A 20,550-nucleotide genomic window follows, 5' to 3' on the forward strand; every position below is an offset into this window, starting at 1 on the left:
GTTGCCCTTCTTTTCCATTCCCCAGCAATGACCCTGCCTGTCCACGAGACCCTCTAAAGCCGTGCTGCATACCTCATTGGCTTGCTAGGACCCCAGGCGAGCTAATTGCCTTTGGTCATTCATTGTCTACCAGATTAATGACTTCTTGTTCTAGGGATGTCCACAGCGCCCTCCTGAGCTGCCTCTGCACTCACTCCCACTTCTTTCCTTTCTCCCTCCACCTCCTCTCTGAGCACCACATCTGGGTTTTGTTTTTGTGTTTGTTTGTTTGTTTGTTTGAAGAATCTTTTTAATGTAAATGCTAAATTAGAAGCATTGCTGTTCATTCTCTAACTGATCAAAGGATACAATCCCAGGCATATCACGGAGGGGCTGTTTTGTAGGCGTGGTTTAAAAATATGCAAATATTTGAGAAACCAGACAGGATGAGTGCCAACATCCCAGATGCTGAAGGGAAAATCCTCCCAGACTCACCCCCCCCAAAGCCTTGCCCAAGCAGACTCAAAGCCTCCTGAGAGGAACAGCCTTCCTTAGCCGCAGGACTCAAAGCCCTCTCTTGTGTCCCGCAAAGCCTCATGTCCCAGATGGTGACTTCCCTTATCTCTCAGGTCAGCTTGCTCATACAGTCTCTATCTTGGCCCCTGGATGGCCACATCTGAACTCTGGGGGTGGGACTTGCCAGTGGTTTAACTCTCTGGGTGATGCTGATGGACGCTCAAGTCTGAGAACCACTGTGGACCAGAAAGTTGGTGTTTTCATTTAGCTCCTAAGTGACAGTGACCACCCAGCAAATTTCTGCTCTGAGACTAGCCGGGTGATGTGTAACAGCATGACCCCCACCTGCAGTGATTCTTCCTGACTCCAGTGTCTCTGAAAAACCCTCCTGAAAGAAAACTTGGGCCGATTGAACTAAAAATTATTTTGAGCCTTCGGGCTGAATAACGGAACTTGGGCTTTTAAGTGGAGGGTAGGTGGAAAGAGAATTACAATAGAGGCTGCATGTGTCCTGCAAAGCGCAGCTTACATACTACCTGGCCCTTTTGGGGAGGAAGCCTCAACTGTTCTAACCCCTGATAAATTTATGGATTCATCTTTTATCAATCACTTGATAATCATTGAGAGAGCAGAATCAATCACTTTTTTTTTCCATCCAGTACCAAGTACATAATGAGTGTTTAATAAATAAGAAAAAGATAAATGAGTTAGTGAGTGAGCCGGTTGGATGGTGATGAAGGAAATCAGCTCTCCTATTGGGCTGCCTCCTGGCTGCCCCATCCATGTGCTAGGATGGCGATTGCCTCCCCTGTAAATGGATGGTGAGCACCAGGGAGTTCATACTGACAGAATTCTCTCTTTTCTTTGTTATGTAAAACCAGTAAGGGCCTGCCCCGCACCTTGAGAAATAAACTAACAGTATTAGCCTTTAAAGCATTCCTATGTGGCAGAGCTAGAAACTGTAGGCGCTTACAGCTCGTCCAGGTGCATTCCTGGAGTCCAGCAAAGCATCTTCCGGAAGTCGCATCACACCAGTGTTGGAGGAGCTCCTGGGGACACTGCCTTGTGAACTACACCTCCCTGGACCGCCCAGCTCTGCTTAGACAGCGCCACAGGGAAAAACAGCCTCACTCAGGGAAGTTGCCCCCGTTCTGCTTCCTAACCACTGTAGTCTCCCTTCCTCTCATCCTGGAGACCTCAGTCAAGACTGACAGCTTACAATTTATAACCATGAGAAAGGAAGGAGGTTAGAGCTAGATGCAGCAGGAAAGGGTGAAATGTTGCTTCTACCCATTTGGATCCATCCTTCTGCAGAGAGGAGAGAGTCCTTAGGAGTACAGGAAACTGGACATAGTCCCGTGATCTCAGTAAAGCCAACAAATGTGCTTAGAGAAAGGCTGGTGGTCACAGTAGAGCACAGGCCTACTGGACTTGTAGGAATAGTAATGGTGATTAAAGGCCATTATTTGGGACAAATGAGGATGGAGAGTCCCAAGAGGTGGACCTAACCATTCTGAAATATTAATTTATTTCATTAATCTTTAGAGATTTGCTTTTCAAAAAATGTATATGTACGTGTGTGTAAACTCTCTGTAGCCAAGACAGTTTATGTGTTTCTGGGGATCGAACCCAGGGCTTTCTGCTTGCTGGGGAAGCATTGTACCAACTGAGCTACATCCTCTGCCCTCTGGAATTGCTTTCTGATCCCAGGACTTGACCAACTGGCACAAGAAGTTATTGAGGCAAAACAGAGCTGGAGAAAGCCCCTTCGGATGGCTGTCTGAGTCCTCTAGCAAGTGCGCTGAGCCAAAGTAGTCAGAGGCTGGAAGGAGAGCGGAGGAAGGAACCCCAAATTTCACCTGTCTGTAGTGTAATGTGTAGTGTGACGTAGTGTAGTGTAAATGTCTTTGTACAGCCACTGCGTGAGCAGGAACCCTAAGAACACTTACTGAGCAATCTCCACTCTACACATCGGAAGCGCTGCGAGCGGAAGGCATGGCATTAGAAACCTAAGTGACTAGCTTCCAATCTCTCGCTTTCCTCTTTTCTCAGCCCACATATGTTCATGAGAGCATTGTGACACTGTGCGTGAGCACATGCACACGCATGTGCACCACACTCTTGCATGTTTTCAGTTTACCTTGGACTGGGGTGTGTGTATGCATGTGTGTGTGTTCACATGTGCATGTGTGTGCATGCATGTGTGTGCCCTGTGTACACATGTGCATGTGTGTATGTGTGTGCACGCGTGTGTGTGCCCTGTGTACACATGTGCATGTGTGTATGTGTGTGCATGCATGTGTGTGCCCTGTGTACACGTGTGATTCAATATGAAGAGATTCTCATAGTAGTCTTCTAGCGCCTCAGCTGCTAAGATTTCTGTGTTCAAGTCCCCAAAATGTAGAGTTCTACTAGGACTACGTAAGAAAGAAATAACTGATATCATAGCATAAAGAATTTTCTCTAGGGGGCTGGGGAGATGGCAGGTAAGAGCACTGGTTGCTCTTCCAGAGGAAGATTCCCAGCATCCACATGGTAGCTCACAACAGTCCAATTCTAGGGAATCTGATGCCCTCTTCTGGCCTCTGTGGGCACCAGACACATAAGTTGTGCATACATGCAGGCAAAACACCCATACGTATAAATGAATGGATGAATGGATGGCTGGCTGGCTGGCTGGATGGATGGATGGATGGATGGATGGATGAATGAGCTTGACTCTAGCCAGACATGGTGGTGTACAGATCTGTAATGGTTGCCACTCCAGAGACTGGGGCAGGATGGTTGTAAGCTCAGAGCCTACCTGAGCTACAGAGTGAGCACAAAGCCAACTTGGGGAGTCTCTCACAAAGCAAGCTGGGCGTGGAGCTCAGTGGTCTAGCACCAGCCTGGCATGAGCAAGGCTCGGGACCCAATGCCCACTCGCACTGGGTTCTTTACTGCCCTCCAGATATTATTCTCTTGCAGGTGTGGTGGTGCATGCCTTTGAGCTGAGGCTGGTGGCTCTGAGTTCAAGGCCATCCTGATCTAGATAGCAAGTCCCAGGCCACCCTGGGCTACATAGTGAAACCCTGTCTCAAAAATATACGCACTCTTTAAAACAAGCGTGAAGTCTATGCTGCTTGCTCCCCTGTTCATTTTGCAAAATCGGGAAATGAGGCGGAAGAAGGGCGACGTGGCCAGGGTGCGTTTATATGACCGCGTCCCGTTAGTGCTCTTTCTCACCTCTGAACTCAGCACACTGAATTCCTGTAGGTTTTGTCTAAAAAATGTTTCCCGGGTCTATGCATTTTGGTTCTTTTTGGCAGAGTCTGTGTGAAGTAGGATGTTGTCTCCGCCTGTGCAGATGCTTCAAGCTCAGCTAACAGATGGTGTGGCTGGGGCTTGACCACAGGCTGTCTGACCAGGCTCTCCTGTGCGTGCCTGTCACAGGGCCTGGGTCTCCACAGCCACCACGTCAACATCTCCTTCCTCTGTTTCTTCTTACTCCTTTCCCAAGTTTATATGAGTTTATTCGAGTCCTGTTCATTGAGACTGAACAATTTTGAGTAAATGTGTCCCTGCTGAGTAAGAGTTTCAAAAGTGTCGAGATCACAGAACAGTGACAGGGTACCTTGGAGTTCTCACCCGGATGAGCGCTCTCGTCAAGAGTGAAGTGTACCAGCAGGCAGGGCTTCCAGCCTGTCTCTTCTTCACTCAGCAAGCATCCGCTGTTGCTGGCCAGCCACAGTGTAAATGGTAATTTCAGTATAAATGAAAATACCAGTCAATGCCTGCTGGGGCAAATCAAAGAGAGTGAGGACACCAGCGAGATGGCTCAGCAGGTAAGGGCACTTGTCACCAAGCCTGGAGACCTGAGTTCAGTCCTCTGACCCCACAGTGTGCCTATGAGCACACACACACTAACTAAGTGTGACAAAGGTCAGGTGAAGACACACCAAGCCAAGGCTGGGCTCTAGGAAGCACAGACACTGTGACCGACTGGCATGGGATAAGCAGATTCGGACCAGGGAGGCGGGGCACAGAGGGCATGGTGAAAAGGGAATGCTGAAAGCTGCACCCGCTGCCTTCCGGAAAGGCCTCTGAGGGTGGCCGGCACAGCCCCTTCTTTATGCAGGTGCTTTTTGATTTTTATCAGGGGAGATACTCTTAACTCTTCCCCTCTCTTCTCATTGTCTAACTTTTAGCCCCCGCTTTGAGGAACTTCATATGCACGTGGCCGTTCCTTTTTCCTCTCTTAGAGTCTTAGAGTGGTCTTCTTACAGTTTCTTTCAGACTTCTGGGCATCAGAGACCCTGCATGGACGGCCAGGAAACAGGTTGCTAAACCCTAGTCTTGGAATTTCTGCTTCTGTAGGTCTGAAGTGGGGCCTGGAAGCTGACATTTTTGGAGAGCTTGCTCAAGGCCACATTTTGGGAGCCCCGGAGGTGAAGCACACAGAGCCCTCACAGTGACAAGACTGTGGTGTGTATCTCTGTAACTTTTCTGCAGGCTCCATTTGACCTTGTTCAGTCATCAGGGTTAAAGCAGGCAGTAGACTTCAGTACTCTTAGGACGGCCATGACCAGCAAGGTGGTCTGACCTCAGAGAACTGTGCTCTCCCTCTCGGGGACTGGAGCTCTGAGATGGAGTGGTCGTGAGCCGGGCTCCTCTGAGGCCTTCCGACCTCCCTCTGGTTTCCTGCATGGCTTACAGTAACGCACTCCAGTCTTGGCCTCTTCTCACCACTCTGTCAACTTCCCCGCCTCAGGGCAGTGAGACTACAGCTGTCTGAGCCAAGACAAACCCACCCTCACACCTCAGTCTCCAGCCTGACCCAGCGGGACCTCTGCCTAATGTGTCTACACATGAGATCAAATCTTTCTCTTTCTTCTCCATTTTCTTCAACAAATCAGCACCAGGCTGGAGTATAAATGCTTGACAGAAGCTGCCTTCTATACGGTACCAGGAAATAGGCAGGCCCCGTCAGGAAGACTGTCAGACCGTGTACGCTGTTGTGTTCTCCTATGAAACCATCGTTTGCATTCCTAGAATAGGGGGTCTTCCTTCACATCTGTCTTTGTTGCCTTTCAACAATTCTCTTGCTTTATTTTCCTTGATTACCTGCCCCCGCCATGTGTGTGTGTGCTCACGTGTGTTTGCGTGCCTGTGTATGATTACACGCATGCATGTGAGTCCAGATGTTCATACCAGGTGTCTTCCCTGATTGCTTTTCCACTTTATTTTCTAAGACAGGGTCTCTCACTGGTTTGACTAGGCAGCTGGCCAGTAAGCCCCGGGATCCTACCACCTCTGTACCCCACCACCCATTGCTGGGGTGCTCAGTGCACACAAACGCATCCAGCCTTTTAAGTTCTGCGGTTCAACTTCTGGTCCTCATGCTAACCCACTGAGCCATCTCCCCAGTCCTCTTTACCCCAGTTTCTGAGAGACAGGGCAGGTAGCCGAGGATGGGGGTCAAGAGGGAGCGGTGAGGTTTGAGCTCCCCCAGTGTCTCCGTGACTTCACACTGCTGTCGGAGCACTGTGCAGGGTGGGGGTGCAGAAGGAGGTCTTCCCCAGCTCCCTCAGTCCAGACAGCTGAATTCTCTCTTAATGTCCTCTCCCTCAAGGGGAGGCACCCAAGATGAGCCCTCCATGCTGCCTTTTCAGGCTCAGCACACGAGCCGATACGCTGACCCTGGGAGCAGCCATGATGGCTCACTAGCCCTCCCCCTTCCTACCAAGTCCTAATTCCATTAGCAAGCCTCACTCCACTGGACCCATGGGCTCTCTCGGCTTGAGGAGCTGTGTTCAGTATCTTTCCCCTCTGCTTCTCTGGGACGCTATCACAGCCATAATCCACAGCAAATGGATTTCCCCGACCCTGGGGACAAAGGCCTAGTGTTTCCTAGACTTGGCGGCTCCTGAAAGGGCAGAACCATAGCGTTTCTCCAGCTGCCAGGGTCTCGGGCCCTGTGGGCGGCCAAGACCTGTAATAAGATCGCTATCGAAGCCAGTTCCAGTCAGCACATCCTTCAAAGTGGTCCCTTGTGGTTGGGAGGGAGGACTGACTGAGACAGGAATTGCAGCCTTTGGAGCTCAGGCTCACACAGAACCACACAGTGAGTTGGAACTAGGGAAAAACAGATTTCTTGTTCTGGCTGTCAGCCATCAGAGAGACTGGCTGTGGTTCACAGTGGGAGTCCACAGGGGTGGGTGGCCTTGGAAAGAAATAAGGCAGTCATTAGGAGGAAGAAATGGGGCAATGAGAGTAGGAAGTAAAAGGAAATTGAGTAGGAGTGGATGAATGTTTAAAGCCTAGGTGCTGTGAAATTTACGGATTCCGATTTCTCCTGTGGCAGCAGGCCTTAATGAGAGTTCTCAGACAGACATGTCAGTAGCTCTGGCTAACCCTCCAGGAAGCCTCCTGTTCTTCCCACCTGCCCAGAGCTCTGAGGCAGGAAGGAGGTGTGAGCGCGGAGATGTGACGGCTTTGCCACACAAACCAGAGGAACAGGAGGCGGGAAGCTGCTGCCGTGCTCCACTCTTGAATTCTTTCCCAAATTCACGACCCGAGGCTCATGAGAAGACAGCTCATTGCTGGTTTCACCTCAGGGTGAGCTCCAGGCCCCTGGCCGAGTAGGTCCCATTACCATGGCTGGCTAGGGATGCTGCCCAGGATCCTGGAGGAGAATCCAAGCCATGTGCCCTCGAGAAAGTCATTCTGTCCTCAGAAACTAGGCCTTGGCCTTGCTTAGGAAAGCAAGGGAAATTGTGGTAATGTCTGAGTTCTTGAAGTGGTTGATGTGTACACATGCATAAATAATATCATGTATTATTATGCTCATATATGATATAAAGAGGCTGTGTGTGTTAATATCTGGTGAACATTAGTAATTAGGGTTCAGTCTAGACATCTCGGCTACTTTGCTCTGGTATGTTCTGACGTGGACTGGTCCCAGTGTCACCGAAACAGTGGCCGGGTCAGATTCACCTGAAGTTGCAGGAACCTGCTTTGAAGTCACACCTGTTTGTAGAATGTCAGTTTTGCGATGACCTTAGATAAATTAGACATTGCCTCCCCATTTGTGTGTGTCTGCATCTATAGTTTGAGACAGAGTCTTCCTCTGCAGTCCAAACTAACCCGAAAGTCACCATTTAACCCTGACTGACCTTAGACTCATAGCAATCCTCCTGCCTCCCCCCCCCCCCGAGTATGGGGATTCCAAGTGTGTGTCATCAAACCTGGCTTAAGTCCCTTTCTTACTGACTAAGCTGGGATGTTAATAACTGCCGGAAATGGTGGTCTTGATTAGCCCTGAAGCATCTACTGGAGAGTTTAATGGGAGGCGGTGCTCAGTCATCTCTATGGATACTGTAGATACCGTAAGGTTTGATTAACTCACAAATGGCTAATATTTGAAACGAGTGGGAGAATTCTGCAGGCAAAGTGGAAACTAAACTCGCAGTGAGCAGAAGGACCCTCAGGCATGTGTGTGTACGTGTGACATGATGGGGTGCAGGAGGCGGACCCCCAAGCAAGTGACTTCCTGGCAGTAGTCCATTGCGAGTGTGTGACAGAGGCAAGCATCACGTGTGTGAGTGGCCCTCCAGCTGGGTGGCCTAAGAGAAATTTGGTTGAATACAGAGGGGCAGGAGGACTTACAGGAAGCCATATCCCATGCTTTTCCCCCCGGGACTCACGCTGGGCTGCTGATCTGAAGACAACGGGAAGGAGGAAGGCATCTGGGGGACAGGGACAGAGAAGTAACCTCAGCAGTGAGTCCAGGGCCGCAAAGCTGCAAGGTGTCCAAGACTTTTCAGGTCCTGATAATTCTGAGCCCACCGGCTGCAGCTTGGTGGGAAGTAAGGGGCAACGGGGCTGGAGAAAGCGGAGAGATCAAGATTGGTGAGGAAGGGCTCATTAGTGGGCAGGATCCATCCAAAAGGGAAAAGCAGGAATCGGGGAGCATGCTTTATCCCAGAGAGCACAGCGAGAGGAGCGTGTGCAGACCGAGGACACAGGACAGGATGACAGGATGCAGCTGCAGATGAGTGGGGACGGAGGGGAGTGTGAGCACAGATGGGACAGCTGGGAGCAAAGCCAAGTGAGCCAGAGGAGCTGGACGGAAGAAGGTGTGGGCACTGACCAGCTGTGTCCCCTGGTGGCTAAAGGCTTGGGAGCCATGCTGTTCTCGGTGGCCCCACTTCCCCAGAGGAATAGTGCTAGCATTTGTCCACAAGGCCCGAGAACACACTCTACAGCACCTGTTCAACCAAAAGCAGAGACGAGAAGCTAAACCCAGGACCTGGGCATCCTCTCCTCCCCAGTGTCTGCCTGTTTCTCATTTGTCTTCTTGCAAATGTTTCAGCTAAGATGTCTTAAGAGTGTGAGCTGAATCCAAGTTTTGGTCACCGTTTAGGGAAAGGGAGATGAGGACCCTGCTGGGCAGCCCGTGTTTGGAGAGAGCTGTCATTTGCTGGTTTACTTGAGATCACAGTAGCGGGCTGGAGATAAGGGAGATGAGGAGACAAGATGGCTCAGCAGGGGAAGCGTCATGACTTGAACTCAGATCCCTAGGACCTGTACAAATGCCTGCCTGTAACTTGCCACTTTGTGGGACGGGGAGACAGGGAATTCCTGGAGCAATCCGGCTAGTCAAACCAGCCAAACAGTGAGAGCCTTTGCCTCGATATGCATGGTGAAGAGAAATGAAGAAGATACCCGACATCACCCTTGGACCTCCACATCCTGGAACACAACAAGCATGCCTGTAGGGCCACCACACATATGCATCCACAAATTAATTTTTTTAAACAAAATTTTAAGTTACATTTGACAGCTGGTTTTTCGGTCTTTGCAAGGCCCGGAACAGGGCTTCGTGCTGCTTCTCATAAGCCTGGTTTCTTGTTCCTGGAACACAGATAAGATGGATCTCAACAGAGCGAGGTGCTGTATCTCCGTACCTGCTGATTTAGCTAGACTGTTAGCCCTTGCATCTCCCTCATCATCACCCACAAGCGTTCTTAATGAGCGAGTAGCCCTGGTGAAGCCTGGCTCCAGTTTAGGTCAGGGCAGAGGAATTCATGGACAAGGGCCTCTCGGCAGTAAAAACAGACGATCTGCTCGGTGACCCAGGTCACAGGCACAGTTTGCAGACAGGCACTTGGCCTTTGAAAAAGACAAAACAAAGAAACTACTTCTGTCATCTCCTCACCTCTGATTAGTCCCTTCTCTTCTCTCATTCTGTTCTCTAGAGGGTTTTCATTCCACTTCTTTCACCGCCTGGGCTGTGTGTACCTGGTGTAAATTCTGGTGTTCAGTTTATCAGTCCCAAAGACAAAGAGGTTGGCGGGTGTGGGGTGGCCCCTACCACGGAGAACACACCAGAACCCCCCCCCCCATTACTAGTTTTATCTCTTCTGGCAGATGGCACATGCCCCAGGCTTTAGAACCAGACACACCCAATTTCAAAATCCCCCTTTTCTTCTGGGTGCCAGTGTGACTCGAAGCCTCAGTTCCGAGCCAGACAAGGGCCGCATGCACAGAATCCCAGCACTGAGAAGGTGGAGACAGGAGGATTGCAAGTTTGAGACCAGCAGGGGGCTGCCAATAGAGAGTCTGTCTCTAAAAGTCAAACCAAAATAAAACAAAACCCTGAGTTCATTAGTGGCCGTGGCAGTCGCTTGGAAAGCTGGTGTGTGTCTGGCCAGTCTCGCTTGCTTATCCTCAGGAGGACAGTTCTCAGACTGCCCACCCAGATGTCTAAGTCCCTTACACAAATGCATGTACCCACGTAACCCTCCCATGTGTCTTAAATAAGCCCCGGATGTCTTCTACAACCTAACAAGATAAAAATTCTAAGTAGGCTCACTGCGTTATTTGGAGACTAACAAGAGAAGGATTCATGTGTTTCGTTCAGACAGTTTTTTTTTCCCCAAGTGTTTCCCATCCAAGGTCACTGAAGTCACAGATTCAGAAGCCCGGGGCACAGAGGGCCAGATGTTTGTGCATGTGTGACAAACATTTGCTAACTTCCTATTCCCTTCCCTTCCTCCCCAGCACCCACCTGCTCTTCTGCCACCTGAGCACCCTGACTGCCCCTCATAGACCATGGAGAACGAGCTGCCAGTCCCCCACACATCCAGTCGTGCCAGTGCCACCAGCAACACCGGCGGGACCAGTAGCAGCAGCGGCTGCAGCAGCAGCAGCGGTGGTGGCAGTGGCCGCCCCCCTGCACCCCAGATTTCTGTGTACAGTGGTATTCCTGACCGGCAGACTGTGCAGGTAAAACCCTAATTGTCCTGGGATTATGTCCCTTCATCAACAAGGCTGCCCAGAAGGAGCGCTGACAGTTCCAGATGGGCAGAGGGAGTGGGCCAGTGGGTACAGACTTGTGCATGATTAAAAGCGGGGAAGTGATGTTAGATGGGTCCAACACAGGAGGCCGAGAGAGAACTTAGATCAGAAGAGCCTGGCTCCCCAGGGACGGTGAGAACAGAAGTGTAAAGGCGTTGAGGGCAGACAAGTAAAGCAAGGCAACGTGACTGGGAGCCACTCGGCCGAAAGCAAGGCTGGCCGTCTAAGTGGCCATTGCCCCCTAAAGGACAAATGTAAGGGGCTGTGACGTCGGCTCAGTAGTGAATGCCTGCTATGCGAACACGGAGGCCTGAGCTTGGGTCCCCAGCACCCACTTTAAGGAAACTCTGTAGCACCAGTGTTTCTGGGGGGATGGAGACAAGTGGATCCTCGGAGCTCATTGGCCAGCCACCTAGCCTAACCAGTGAGCTCCAGAAGTGAGAGACCCTGACTCAGAAGGGGAGAACATGGCTGGGAGTGATCCAGGATGTCACCTGACATTGACCTCAAGTTTCCTTATACACAGTCACATGCGCGCGCATGTGTGCGCACACGGACACCACATGTACACAATACACACACACATACAAAACACACACTCACACATACACACACATGCACCTGTATGCACACCCTACAGAACATATGCACACATACATATACAACACATGCATATAAACACACATGCACCTGCACACACACACAATACACACTACATGTGCATATATACAATACACACACACTCACATATACACAACACTTGCACAGTACACACTCACATACACAGCACACACAATACTCATACACACATACATATGCTCACACACATACACACACACATTTAAGATTTTCAAAGACAGGTGACCCCAAACAATCCTTAGTCTTTGAGGCTCTATCACCTCTTTCTATCACCTCTTCCCCGAAGTTTTCTAAGTGCTATCTGTGAGACCCACCAGGGAGCTAGACACAGTCCCAAAATGTGGCTGTGATCATGTACACCACCTGCTATGTCATGTGCCTGGAACTAGCTTCCATATCTATCTTTGTTGTTATTTTGAGACAGGTTCTCACTCTGTATCCCAGGCTGGCCTGGAACTCACTATTCAGCCCAGGCTGGCCTAGAATTCATAGTGATCCTCCTGCCTCAGGCTCTCAAAGCTGGGATTACAGGCACGAACCACCGTGGCTGACCACATGTATCTTCATATAATGTAGTAATAAGGGCGGCGGGGCTGCGTCCCCAACACCCCAGCCGCCCACTTGGCTAGCTTATGCCCGAAATAACAACACACAAACTGTATGCATTGAATCACTGCTTGGCCCTCTAGCTCTAGCCATTACTGGCTAATTCTGATATCCCCATCAACCCATCTCTAATAATCTGTGAGCACCGGTCTTACTGGGAAGATTCTAGGTCGGAGCTTCATCGCGTGTGTCTGCCCGGGGTATGGCGTCTCTCTCTGAGGCGTCTGCTCCCAAGAGGAGAGATGTCGAGTCTGACCTCACTTCCTCTTCCTCCCGGCATTCTGTTCTGTTTACTCCACCTACCTATGTCCTAACCAATAAAATGGGCCAAGGCAGTTCCTTTATTAGCCAATGACCTTCCTCCATCAATATAAAAATGGCTGTAGTTAGGCACAGGTTCACGCTTGACAAAACGAAGTCCCAGAGGAGGTAACAACTTACCACCGTGATGAGAGAAGAACCTAACTCTCCAGAAACCTAGCACAGGTGGCCTTTGCCCTTCGGTGTTAATCATGATAGTTTCTTTTTGGGCATCCTTGCAGCTAGGGCAGAATAGAGAAACCACTCCTGAGAAATGTTTACTCCAAGTAACTCTGCTGTTACAGTTTGGATAAACTAGACAAGCGACCTCATGCTGTGTTGGTCTTAAGTCCAGAAGGGTGAGTGGGGGAGAAGCCACAGCAGAAAGTGGGAAGTCTGGGGATTCTGTTATACACCAGGCCACACTCCAGACTGTCACCTCTCCCAGTTATCTCTGCTTCACACTGAATCAAGCTGCAGTTCCTGTTCCCACCCTTGTCCCCATCCCAGCCTCTTCCCCTGCCCTTCAAACCTGAGTCTTTAGCTCCTATTTTTAACATTTGGGTCAAATATGTCCACCTCCTGTCGCTCACCAGAACTCTGGCAAAAGGCTGTTGGGGTTTCTGCTCTGATGGGTCTGCATTCAGCACCCATGCAGAACCACTGGGGTTCCTCCTGACCCCTTCTTGAGGAGGAGCCAGAGAGTCTCACCTACTGCAATGGGAAGCAGGCCTAGTGAGGGAGTAAGAACAGAATGAATCTGAGGACAGCGGGATCAAAAGGACAGAGTTTATATATCAGGGTCTCGGAGCAGAGTGCACCAAAGAAGGGAATGGGGAAATGTGCGCAGCAGAGCATGGGGTTCTGGGGATCTGTGACATCCGCCTGCTAGCCAAGAGCCCTGGAGCCACTTCAGAGAGATCCTCACCAGAAACCCTCTACCAGTCTCTGGTGGTCAGGGGCAACCCTAGGACCAGAGATTGGGGGAGCGGAGATAGGGCCTGTGCAGGCCTCCCATGAAAGAGATGGCATCCCATGAAAGAGATGATGGCCAAGAAGGGATAAAAATATCTCTGAGTGTTTCTAGTCCAGGGGCTGGCACGGGAGGCTGTGTTTCCCGCTGAGCAGGCTGAGCAGCGGGGTACTGGCAGCTGAGGCAAAGCACCCCGCCAGGCAGGAGCTGGAGACAGGTGTCCAACAGATGAGACAGGCAATGTAAAACTCTGACACTCCTGTTGTGTCCCCCCACCTATCCCACACTTCTCAGGTGATCCAGCAGGCCCTGCACAGGCAGCCTAGTACGGCTGCGCAGTACCTGCAGCAGATGTACGCTGCACAACAGCAGCACCTTATGCTGCAGACGGCGGCCTTGCAGCAGCAGCACCACCTCAGCAGTGCGCAGCTCCAGAGCCTGGCGGCGGTGCAGCAGGTGAGTGACGGGCAGCCCTGGTGCCCAGGCTCTTTTGGAAAGTAGATGGTAATGTGGGAGTTATACGAGAGGAAGCACTTCATCTCCCTGCCTCCCCGTTCCTCTCAGGGCCCTCACAGAGCCCCCAAGAAGCAGGTACTGTCCCCATATGTCCTTTAGCAGGTGAGAAACAGACACCGAGGCCTATTGCTGGCAAGTGGAACAGGGGCTTCTCACCTGCTGGCCCAGGAAGTGCTGGGTGAGCCCGTTCAGTGACTTATCCAGCAAGCCTGCCTAGCTGCGGATGCTCTCCTTCCACTGAGGGAGACATACGTTCACTGGTGGATTCATTCCTTCACCTGACACAGTGGTTTTTCTGTACCTTCTGTGTGCAAAGTTAATGTCAGGCAAGGGTGCTGTGAACCCTTGTGTAAGAAAGCAAGCCCTTTGTCTGCGTTGCAAAGAGAGTGGCCTGCAGCAAGGACAGGAGGCTGCCCCTCCATCAGATGGGAGGGAAGCTCTCTCTGCTGAAGTAACTCTGCGGGTGACACTTCTGTCCTGGAAGCAGTTGGCCAGAGGAGAGGGACAGGTTGTACGCGCCAGTGCGCAAAACTCTCACGTGGTGCCATGGACTTCATGAGATGGAGTGGATGGGATGGATAGACAGAGAGCTGGAGTTGGTTGCTGAGCACTGGTGATAGCCAACCGTCAGGGTGCCAGTGCTCGCAGTGGCTCCTCCTGGTAGATTTGGTTATTACTGGTTGTTTATGAGAGAAACAGGACCATGCTGAAGGCCATGTAAATGAGGAAAAAGGGGTTAGGACCATGCCTAAGGCCCATGTGGATGAGGAAAATGGGGTTAGGCCCTAGGGGCTGCTCCCCTGACCACTATCCAGAGCACTTCCTGGAAAATGAGCCCATGAATGACTGAGGTAGAAGACACTGGTGACCAGAATTTGTTCTTTTCCAGGCAAGCCTGGTGGCCAGCAGACAAGGAAGCACGTCCGGCAGCAGTGTGTCCTCACAGGCTCCCACCCAATCTCCTTCAGTGAGTAGGGCATGAGAATGGCAGGCAGAGTCCACACCCGTAGCCTGGCTCCTCCTAAGATGCTCCCTGTTCCTGGATCTAGTCGAGGGGAGTCCTTAGCCATGTAGGGTCACAGCTGAACCTTCTTCTTGTCAGAAAAAAAATCCAGGTGCTCTTTGTGGCTCTGATATTAGCACCCCACGATCTTCCTGATGTCCCGGCTCTGTTGCTGACTCTGTGCTTGCACCACAGGGTCCTCCCTGCAGCTGTGCATCTCAGTCAGCTGTGGGGCAGAGTCGGAGGAACAGAGCCAGAAGCAGGAACTGGTCCTGAAGGGTGCAGCATAGGTCATAGAACAGAAGAGGGAGGCAAGAAACAGAGGGGGCACCATTGCCCCAGACCTCCTGTTTCCTAATGTGCACGTCTTTCTCATCAGCTCAACCTGGCAGCATCGCCTGCCACGGCCCAGCTCATCAACCGGGCACAGAGCGTCAATTCAGCCACAGCCTCGGGCCTCGCCCAGCAGGCCGTGCTCTTAGGCAACACGTCCGCTCCTGCCCTGACTGCCAGCCAAGCACAGATGTACCTCAGAGCTCAGATGGTGAGCACGCGCAGCCTGGGTGTGCTCCCGGGCGGGGACATGGTCGGGAAAAGGGGAGCTGGGAGATTAGAGATGGGAGCGGAGAATGCTGGGAACCAGGAGCATGAGGAAGGGGACGGAAGAAGCCCAAAGGCTGAGTGGGAGGCCATAGGGCTCAGGAAGGGTCAGATCCAAGATGGAGCCAGGGAAAGTCACCCATGGTGCCTCGCTTCCCTCCTCTTCTCAGAACTAGCTAGGTAGACAGTGCAGGATGCGTGCCCAGATGCGTGCCTGGAACACAAAGATGAGGAGACACGGGTGCTAGCTGAGCTGCCCCACAGAGGTGGGCTGTCTCCCATGACAGCCCTCTATCTTGGGGCCTCTCAGCTTGCCCCACCCTAGTTAGGGCCAGGTGAGCTTATTTGTGCAGAACATACCAGGGCTGGCACAGGCATGCCTGCAATCGCGCCTTCGTACCTGCCCCTAAAGAGTCCTTAGGTCTGACAACAGCAGACTGAGAAGCAACCACATAACCGGGGTGGGCTCTGATTGACAAGTCCTAGCTCATGCTCCCCATGCCAAAGAGTGAGTTCTGGACACATCATTCTGAAGACAGTGTGGCCCCGCCCTGCCTTTGCTGTTCTGGCCTGAGCATCACGCTCGGAGCTTTTCCAGTCTCGTTGCCACACATTTCCTGGTCTTGAGCCTGGCACTGCAGGCACTTTCCCCTCGCCAGGCAATGCCTCCGACGGCAGCCGACGGACTTCTGTGTCCCCAGCCAACTGGCAGCCACACTTGACTTTACTCAGTGCCCCACTGGGGTCCTGCTGCCCACCTGCTGTCCCCTAAGCACAGAGGGAATTGAGCTGAAGGGAAGGTTCCCTGCCCAGACACCAGCTTATCCACGTGCATGCAGAGACAGCCACACCGAGGTCGAGGTGCCAGCCAGTGGTGGCTCATGACTTGCACCCCTCCAGATGAGGTGCCGTCACCATAGCTCCGGGCCACCTCCTTCCCCGGCTGTTGTGGCTTCCAGACTCCCTCACCCCCAGCCCTGCTGAATCAAAAAATTTTGACTAGAAAGTGACCACTACACATACCTGATTTGATTCTTGTTCTGACGTAGCCCCCGAGTCAGAGGTAGCTTAGACCTGGGAAATGGGCCTGTGGCAGCTGCCCACATTCCTACTCACCAGGATATTGAGGACACAGTGACTCGAGGGTCCCTCCGAATGAGGTCCTCACAGAGGGCTCTTGCACCCTGTCCCCTCACCTGTCTGGCTTGGTTTGTCACACCCCAAGCCTTTTAAGATGTCCAGTTTCCCTGGGCTTCCTGCCTTCTCCAGGCTTCGTGCCCTGCCTTCACATCTGCCTAGCTGCCTTCACACCTGCTCCCTGGCTAAACTGCTCTGCCCTGTGGCTAAGCCCACGCTGGGCAGGTAAAAGGTGCCTCACTTCCTGTGATTCCAGGCCCAGCCAGGTAACTTGGTGCAGGTAGCTAGGAGCCTAGGCCGCACTGTTCCTTTGTCCCCTCAGCTCATCTTCACGCCCACGGCCACCGTCGCTACTGTTCAGCCTGAGCTCGGCACTGGCTCCCCCGCTCGGCCCCCTACCCCTGCCCAGGTGAGGATCCCGGACTTGCGGGAGGGAAGGCGGGTGGGCAGATCTTAGGGTGGTAGGAGGTTGGCTACAGGTAGCCTTGGGGGTGCTGGGCATGGTGGGACTCTTCTAGGAAGTAGATTAAAAAAAACAAAACGAAACCTGGACTCACTCTTCAGTTCCCTTCCAGCTGGCCTCAGCGCCCCTTGACTCTGCCTTGGCCCCTCTGAATAAATATAGTTAGACAGCAGAGGGCAGTATGCTGAGGCGGTCAGGTGGGGATTGGGAGCAGGGGCACGTTGAGAGAAGGAACGGGATGGGTCCTAGCCTCCTGTCTGTCGCTGCAGCACATGGGTGCTATTGTGTGTAGAAGCCTGTGGGAGCTGAGAACACAGCTCTTACTCCGTCTCCCCTCCCCATCTCCAGAATGGAGACCCGAACTCAAGGGTTGGAGAAGCTAGGTTATGAGTCCTGCAGTGCCTCCCTCTGTCCAGCAGAGGGCACCAGGGACTGGGCTGAATAAATGTGCAGCTGTCTTGGAAACGCCTGGCGTTAACCTGGTTGTGAGGACAAGCTGGTCCTTTGCTTGCCTGCCGTTTTTGTCCTGGCTTTTTCCGTATCATGCCTCACCTTAGTAGTGTTCAGTCAATTCTGACCGAATCGGGAGGAGGGACAGTACCAGCAGGAGTGCTGTTGGCCTCTGAGCCCCTGTCCGCCCGCCACAGCGGGGCAGAATTCAGTTCTGTGTTCTTTATAAACTCCACCTGCTCCTGGTTCCTCCTTCAGCCCCTAAGTACCCCCAAACCCTCGTGTGCTTCCCTGTCTGCTGTGTTTTTCTGTCTCTGTCTCTCTCTTGGTCTCTCCTTTTACAACCCCCTTTGGTGTTTGGCTAGTCCTGGATCCACCCTAACTTCCTCTTGCTTGTGTGTTGAGATTTCTCCTTCCTGTAATCTCTGGACTCTCACAGGCCCCTCTTTTTTCAGGTACAGAACCTGACCCTACGAACACAGCAGACACCAGCGGCAGCAGCCTCCGGCTCTACCCCCACCCAGCCTGTTCTGCCCAGCTTGGCCCTGAAACCCACAGCCAGCAGTAGCCAGTCTCTTCCTGCCCTACCACAGGGCAGGAACACGGCTCAGGGTTCCCCTGCAGGTGCCAAGCCTGGTATAGCTGACAGTGTGACGGAGCCACTCAGGAAAGGAGATGGTGGCAGCAGCGTGCCAGGGAACATAGACGGCCGGCCTGGGCTCGGCCGGGCAGTTCCTGCTGTGGCTTCTCACCCCCTCATTGCACCAGGTAAGGCCCCAGGAAGATGAAATCTGGGTTGTGGATCAAGAGGATCATCTAAACCTTCCTTTCCATGTGTGCGTTAGGGCACCAGCCTCTCCCCTGTCCTCTCCCAATCCTGGGGTGTTTGCCAACTCCAGGCTCCATTTGTGCTTAGTCTGCCTTTAAGGAATGAAACCACATTGTTAAGGAGAAGCCAGTCCTTCTTCTCAGTGACCCAACCCTAGCTCTGGGAGCTAGTAACAGTCTTAGTCCTGACTGGGTGGGGATTGGGAGTTGGACTATTTTGAGATCCCCAAAATTAGTGAAAAGGATGTGGCTGGCCAGAGTTTGTGAGAGCCACATGGGCAGATGGGACACAGGAAGCTGACTTTCTCATCCTTCAGCAGACCTCAGCTAACTAACGTGTGGCAGGCATGCCCCCTCTTCTGAGTGTGCTGAGGCCAGGAAGGTCAGGGAGGGTGGCACTGTGGCCAGTTCTGGGTCTAAGCTCTGAGCCCTGTGGGAGTGTGGGGGGGGACCACCTTGCCTGGAGGAAAGGAGCTGGGAAAAGCTTGCCCCATGCTTGAGAGTAAATCTAGAGACTGAAAATCAGATGAGCTGATTTCAGATTGAGAAGAAATCCGTAGGCTCAGTCTAGCCTCCTTCCCTGCCCACTGGACCTCCCGGCACTGACTGTTACAGTCAGTCTTTATGAGAACTGCACCCAGAACCTGGAAGCAGACTTTCCAGTCTAAGGAACAGGAGCAAACTATTGACCACAGGAACAAATATAGCAGGGACCACACCACTTGGATTAAAGACAGTCCTTGTGGTCAACTCCTTGAGAAAGCCACTGTCCCTCATCCTCACCCACACCACTTAGACTCCAATAGAATCCGCTTGGCCTTTGAGTTTTTCTTGAGAATGTGTTACTAGATTAAAACCAAGGTGGGTAGGACTAGGGTGTCATTTGGTGGTACGACACTTACCTAGAATATGTGAGACCCTGGCTTTGATCCCCGCTGTCACCAAAAAGGAAAGAAAAAAATAGGTCAAAGTATGATTTCTTACATAAGAGAGAATGCAGTTAAAAGGAGGGAGGCAGATCCACGAGCAAATCCATTCAGGTTTGTAATCCAGTGTAGGCGCGGCAAGCAGCTACTCACTGCCAGCCTGGATGCGTCTGAGGCTGTCTCTCAGGCAAAGCAGCACCTGAGTCTTTTTATGTAAGCCCAGGCCAGCCTGGAACATTTGATCTTTCAATGCCAGCCTCACGAGTACTGGGTTACGGGTATGCGCCAGCATGCCCCACTGGCACCTGGGTCTTGAAGCGTGAGTCGCAGTAGCCCAGAGGATCAAGTAGGGGTGGGCATCCCAGGCGGGCAGACGGAAGCTCGGGCCAACCGCAGCAGTGCCAGCCATTTCTCCACCCTTCAGAGACTTCAGAAGTCACCCAGGACAAAGGACAGCGTAACTGCCTTGCATAGGTCCCGGCTGAGCTGAGGAGGGCGCCCCCTGCAGAGGTCCACGGTTCCCAGTCTTCCTCCTGTCTGGCACTGCCTTTTCCCAGACCGCCCCAGTCTTGTTCTTTGATGGAAAAAGAAACTGAGATTCTGGTGGGGTCAGACTAAGGGGAGCCACATATGTTGAGAACATTAGGGTGGAACTAGGGCCCCAAAACTCCTCCTACAAGTATTTTTTTTTAAAGAAAGGCAAGTTGAGGCAGAGACAGGCGGATCTCTGTGAGTTCGAGACCAGCCTGGTCTACAGTACAGAGCTAGTTCCAGGACAGGCTCCAAAGCCACAGAGAAACCCTGTCTCGAAAAACCAAAAAAAAAAAAAAAAAGGCAAGTGGATGCCTTTTGGTGGGCCCTGCCAAGGTGTGCCACTAAGCAAACACACCACAGAGTTAGTGCAAGAGGCTTATTGGGGGAGGGATAGAGCAAAAGGCAGTGTCAGAGAAGGGACATGAGCGAGGCAGGCAGACAGACAGACAGAACAGGGAAGAGGAACAAGAGACAGAAAGGCAAGAGAAACGAGAGAAGCAAGAGAGCGAGCTGTGCCTGACAGACACTTTGAAGGGGTGCGCATGGCCTAGAGCAGCTGACAGTGATGACGACCTCCTCAGCAGCTGAGGCAGGCTGCTTCTGCAGCGGGAGCAAACACCTCCTCCTCTTTTGAATTTTAACTACATTTTAAAAAAATTCTTACTGGAAATTTTTTTCGTACAACATATTGATCATCTCTTCCCCTCCCCAAATTGCTCCCAGATCCTCCCCACCCACC

At 52.0% G+C, this 20,550-nt stretch overlaps 1 protein-coding gene across 2 annotated transcripts in view; it reads left to right on the forward strand.

Moving 5' to 3' along the window:
• Positions 1 to 20,550, forward strand: part of Phc2 (polyhomeotic homolog 2) — a 105,750-nt gene that overhangs the window by 38,754 nt on the left and 46,446 nt on the right. The window contains exons 2-7 of one of the 2 annotated variants that reach the window (XM_075947106.1): positions 10,540 to 10,764; positions 13,649 to 13,810; positions 14,760 to 14,837; positions 15,253 to 15,417; positions 16,933 to 17,019; positions 17,979 to 18,291. In XM_075947106.1, coding sequence (XP_075803221.1) covers positions 10,591 to 10,764; positions 13,649 to 13,810; positions 14,760 to 14,837; positions 15,253 to 15,417; positions 16,933 to 17,019; positions 17,979 to 18,291 — 979 coding nt within the window. In that variant the 5' untranslated portion in view covers positions 10,540 to 10,590. The remainder of the gene's footprint in view (positions 1 to 10,539; positions 10,765 to 13,648; positions 13,811 to 14,759; positions 14,838 to 15,252; positions 15,418 to 16,932; positions 17,020 to 17,978; positions 18,292 to 20,550) is intronic. The other variant, XM_075947108.1, reaches the window with a different exon arrangement.

This window comes from Microtus pennsylvanicus, chromosome 13 (assembly GCF_037038515.1).
Source record: "Microtus pennsylvanicus isolate mMicPen1 chromosome 13, mMicPen1.hap1, whole genome shotgun sequence".
NCBI lineage: Eukaryota > Metazoa > Chordata > Mammalia > Rodentia > Cricetidae > Microtus > Microtus pennsylvanicus.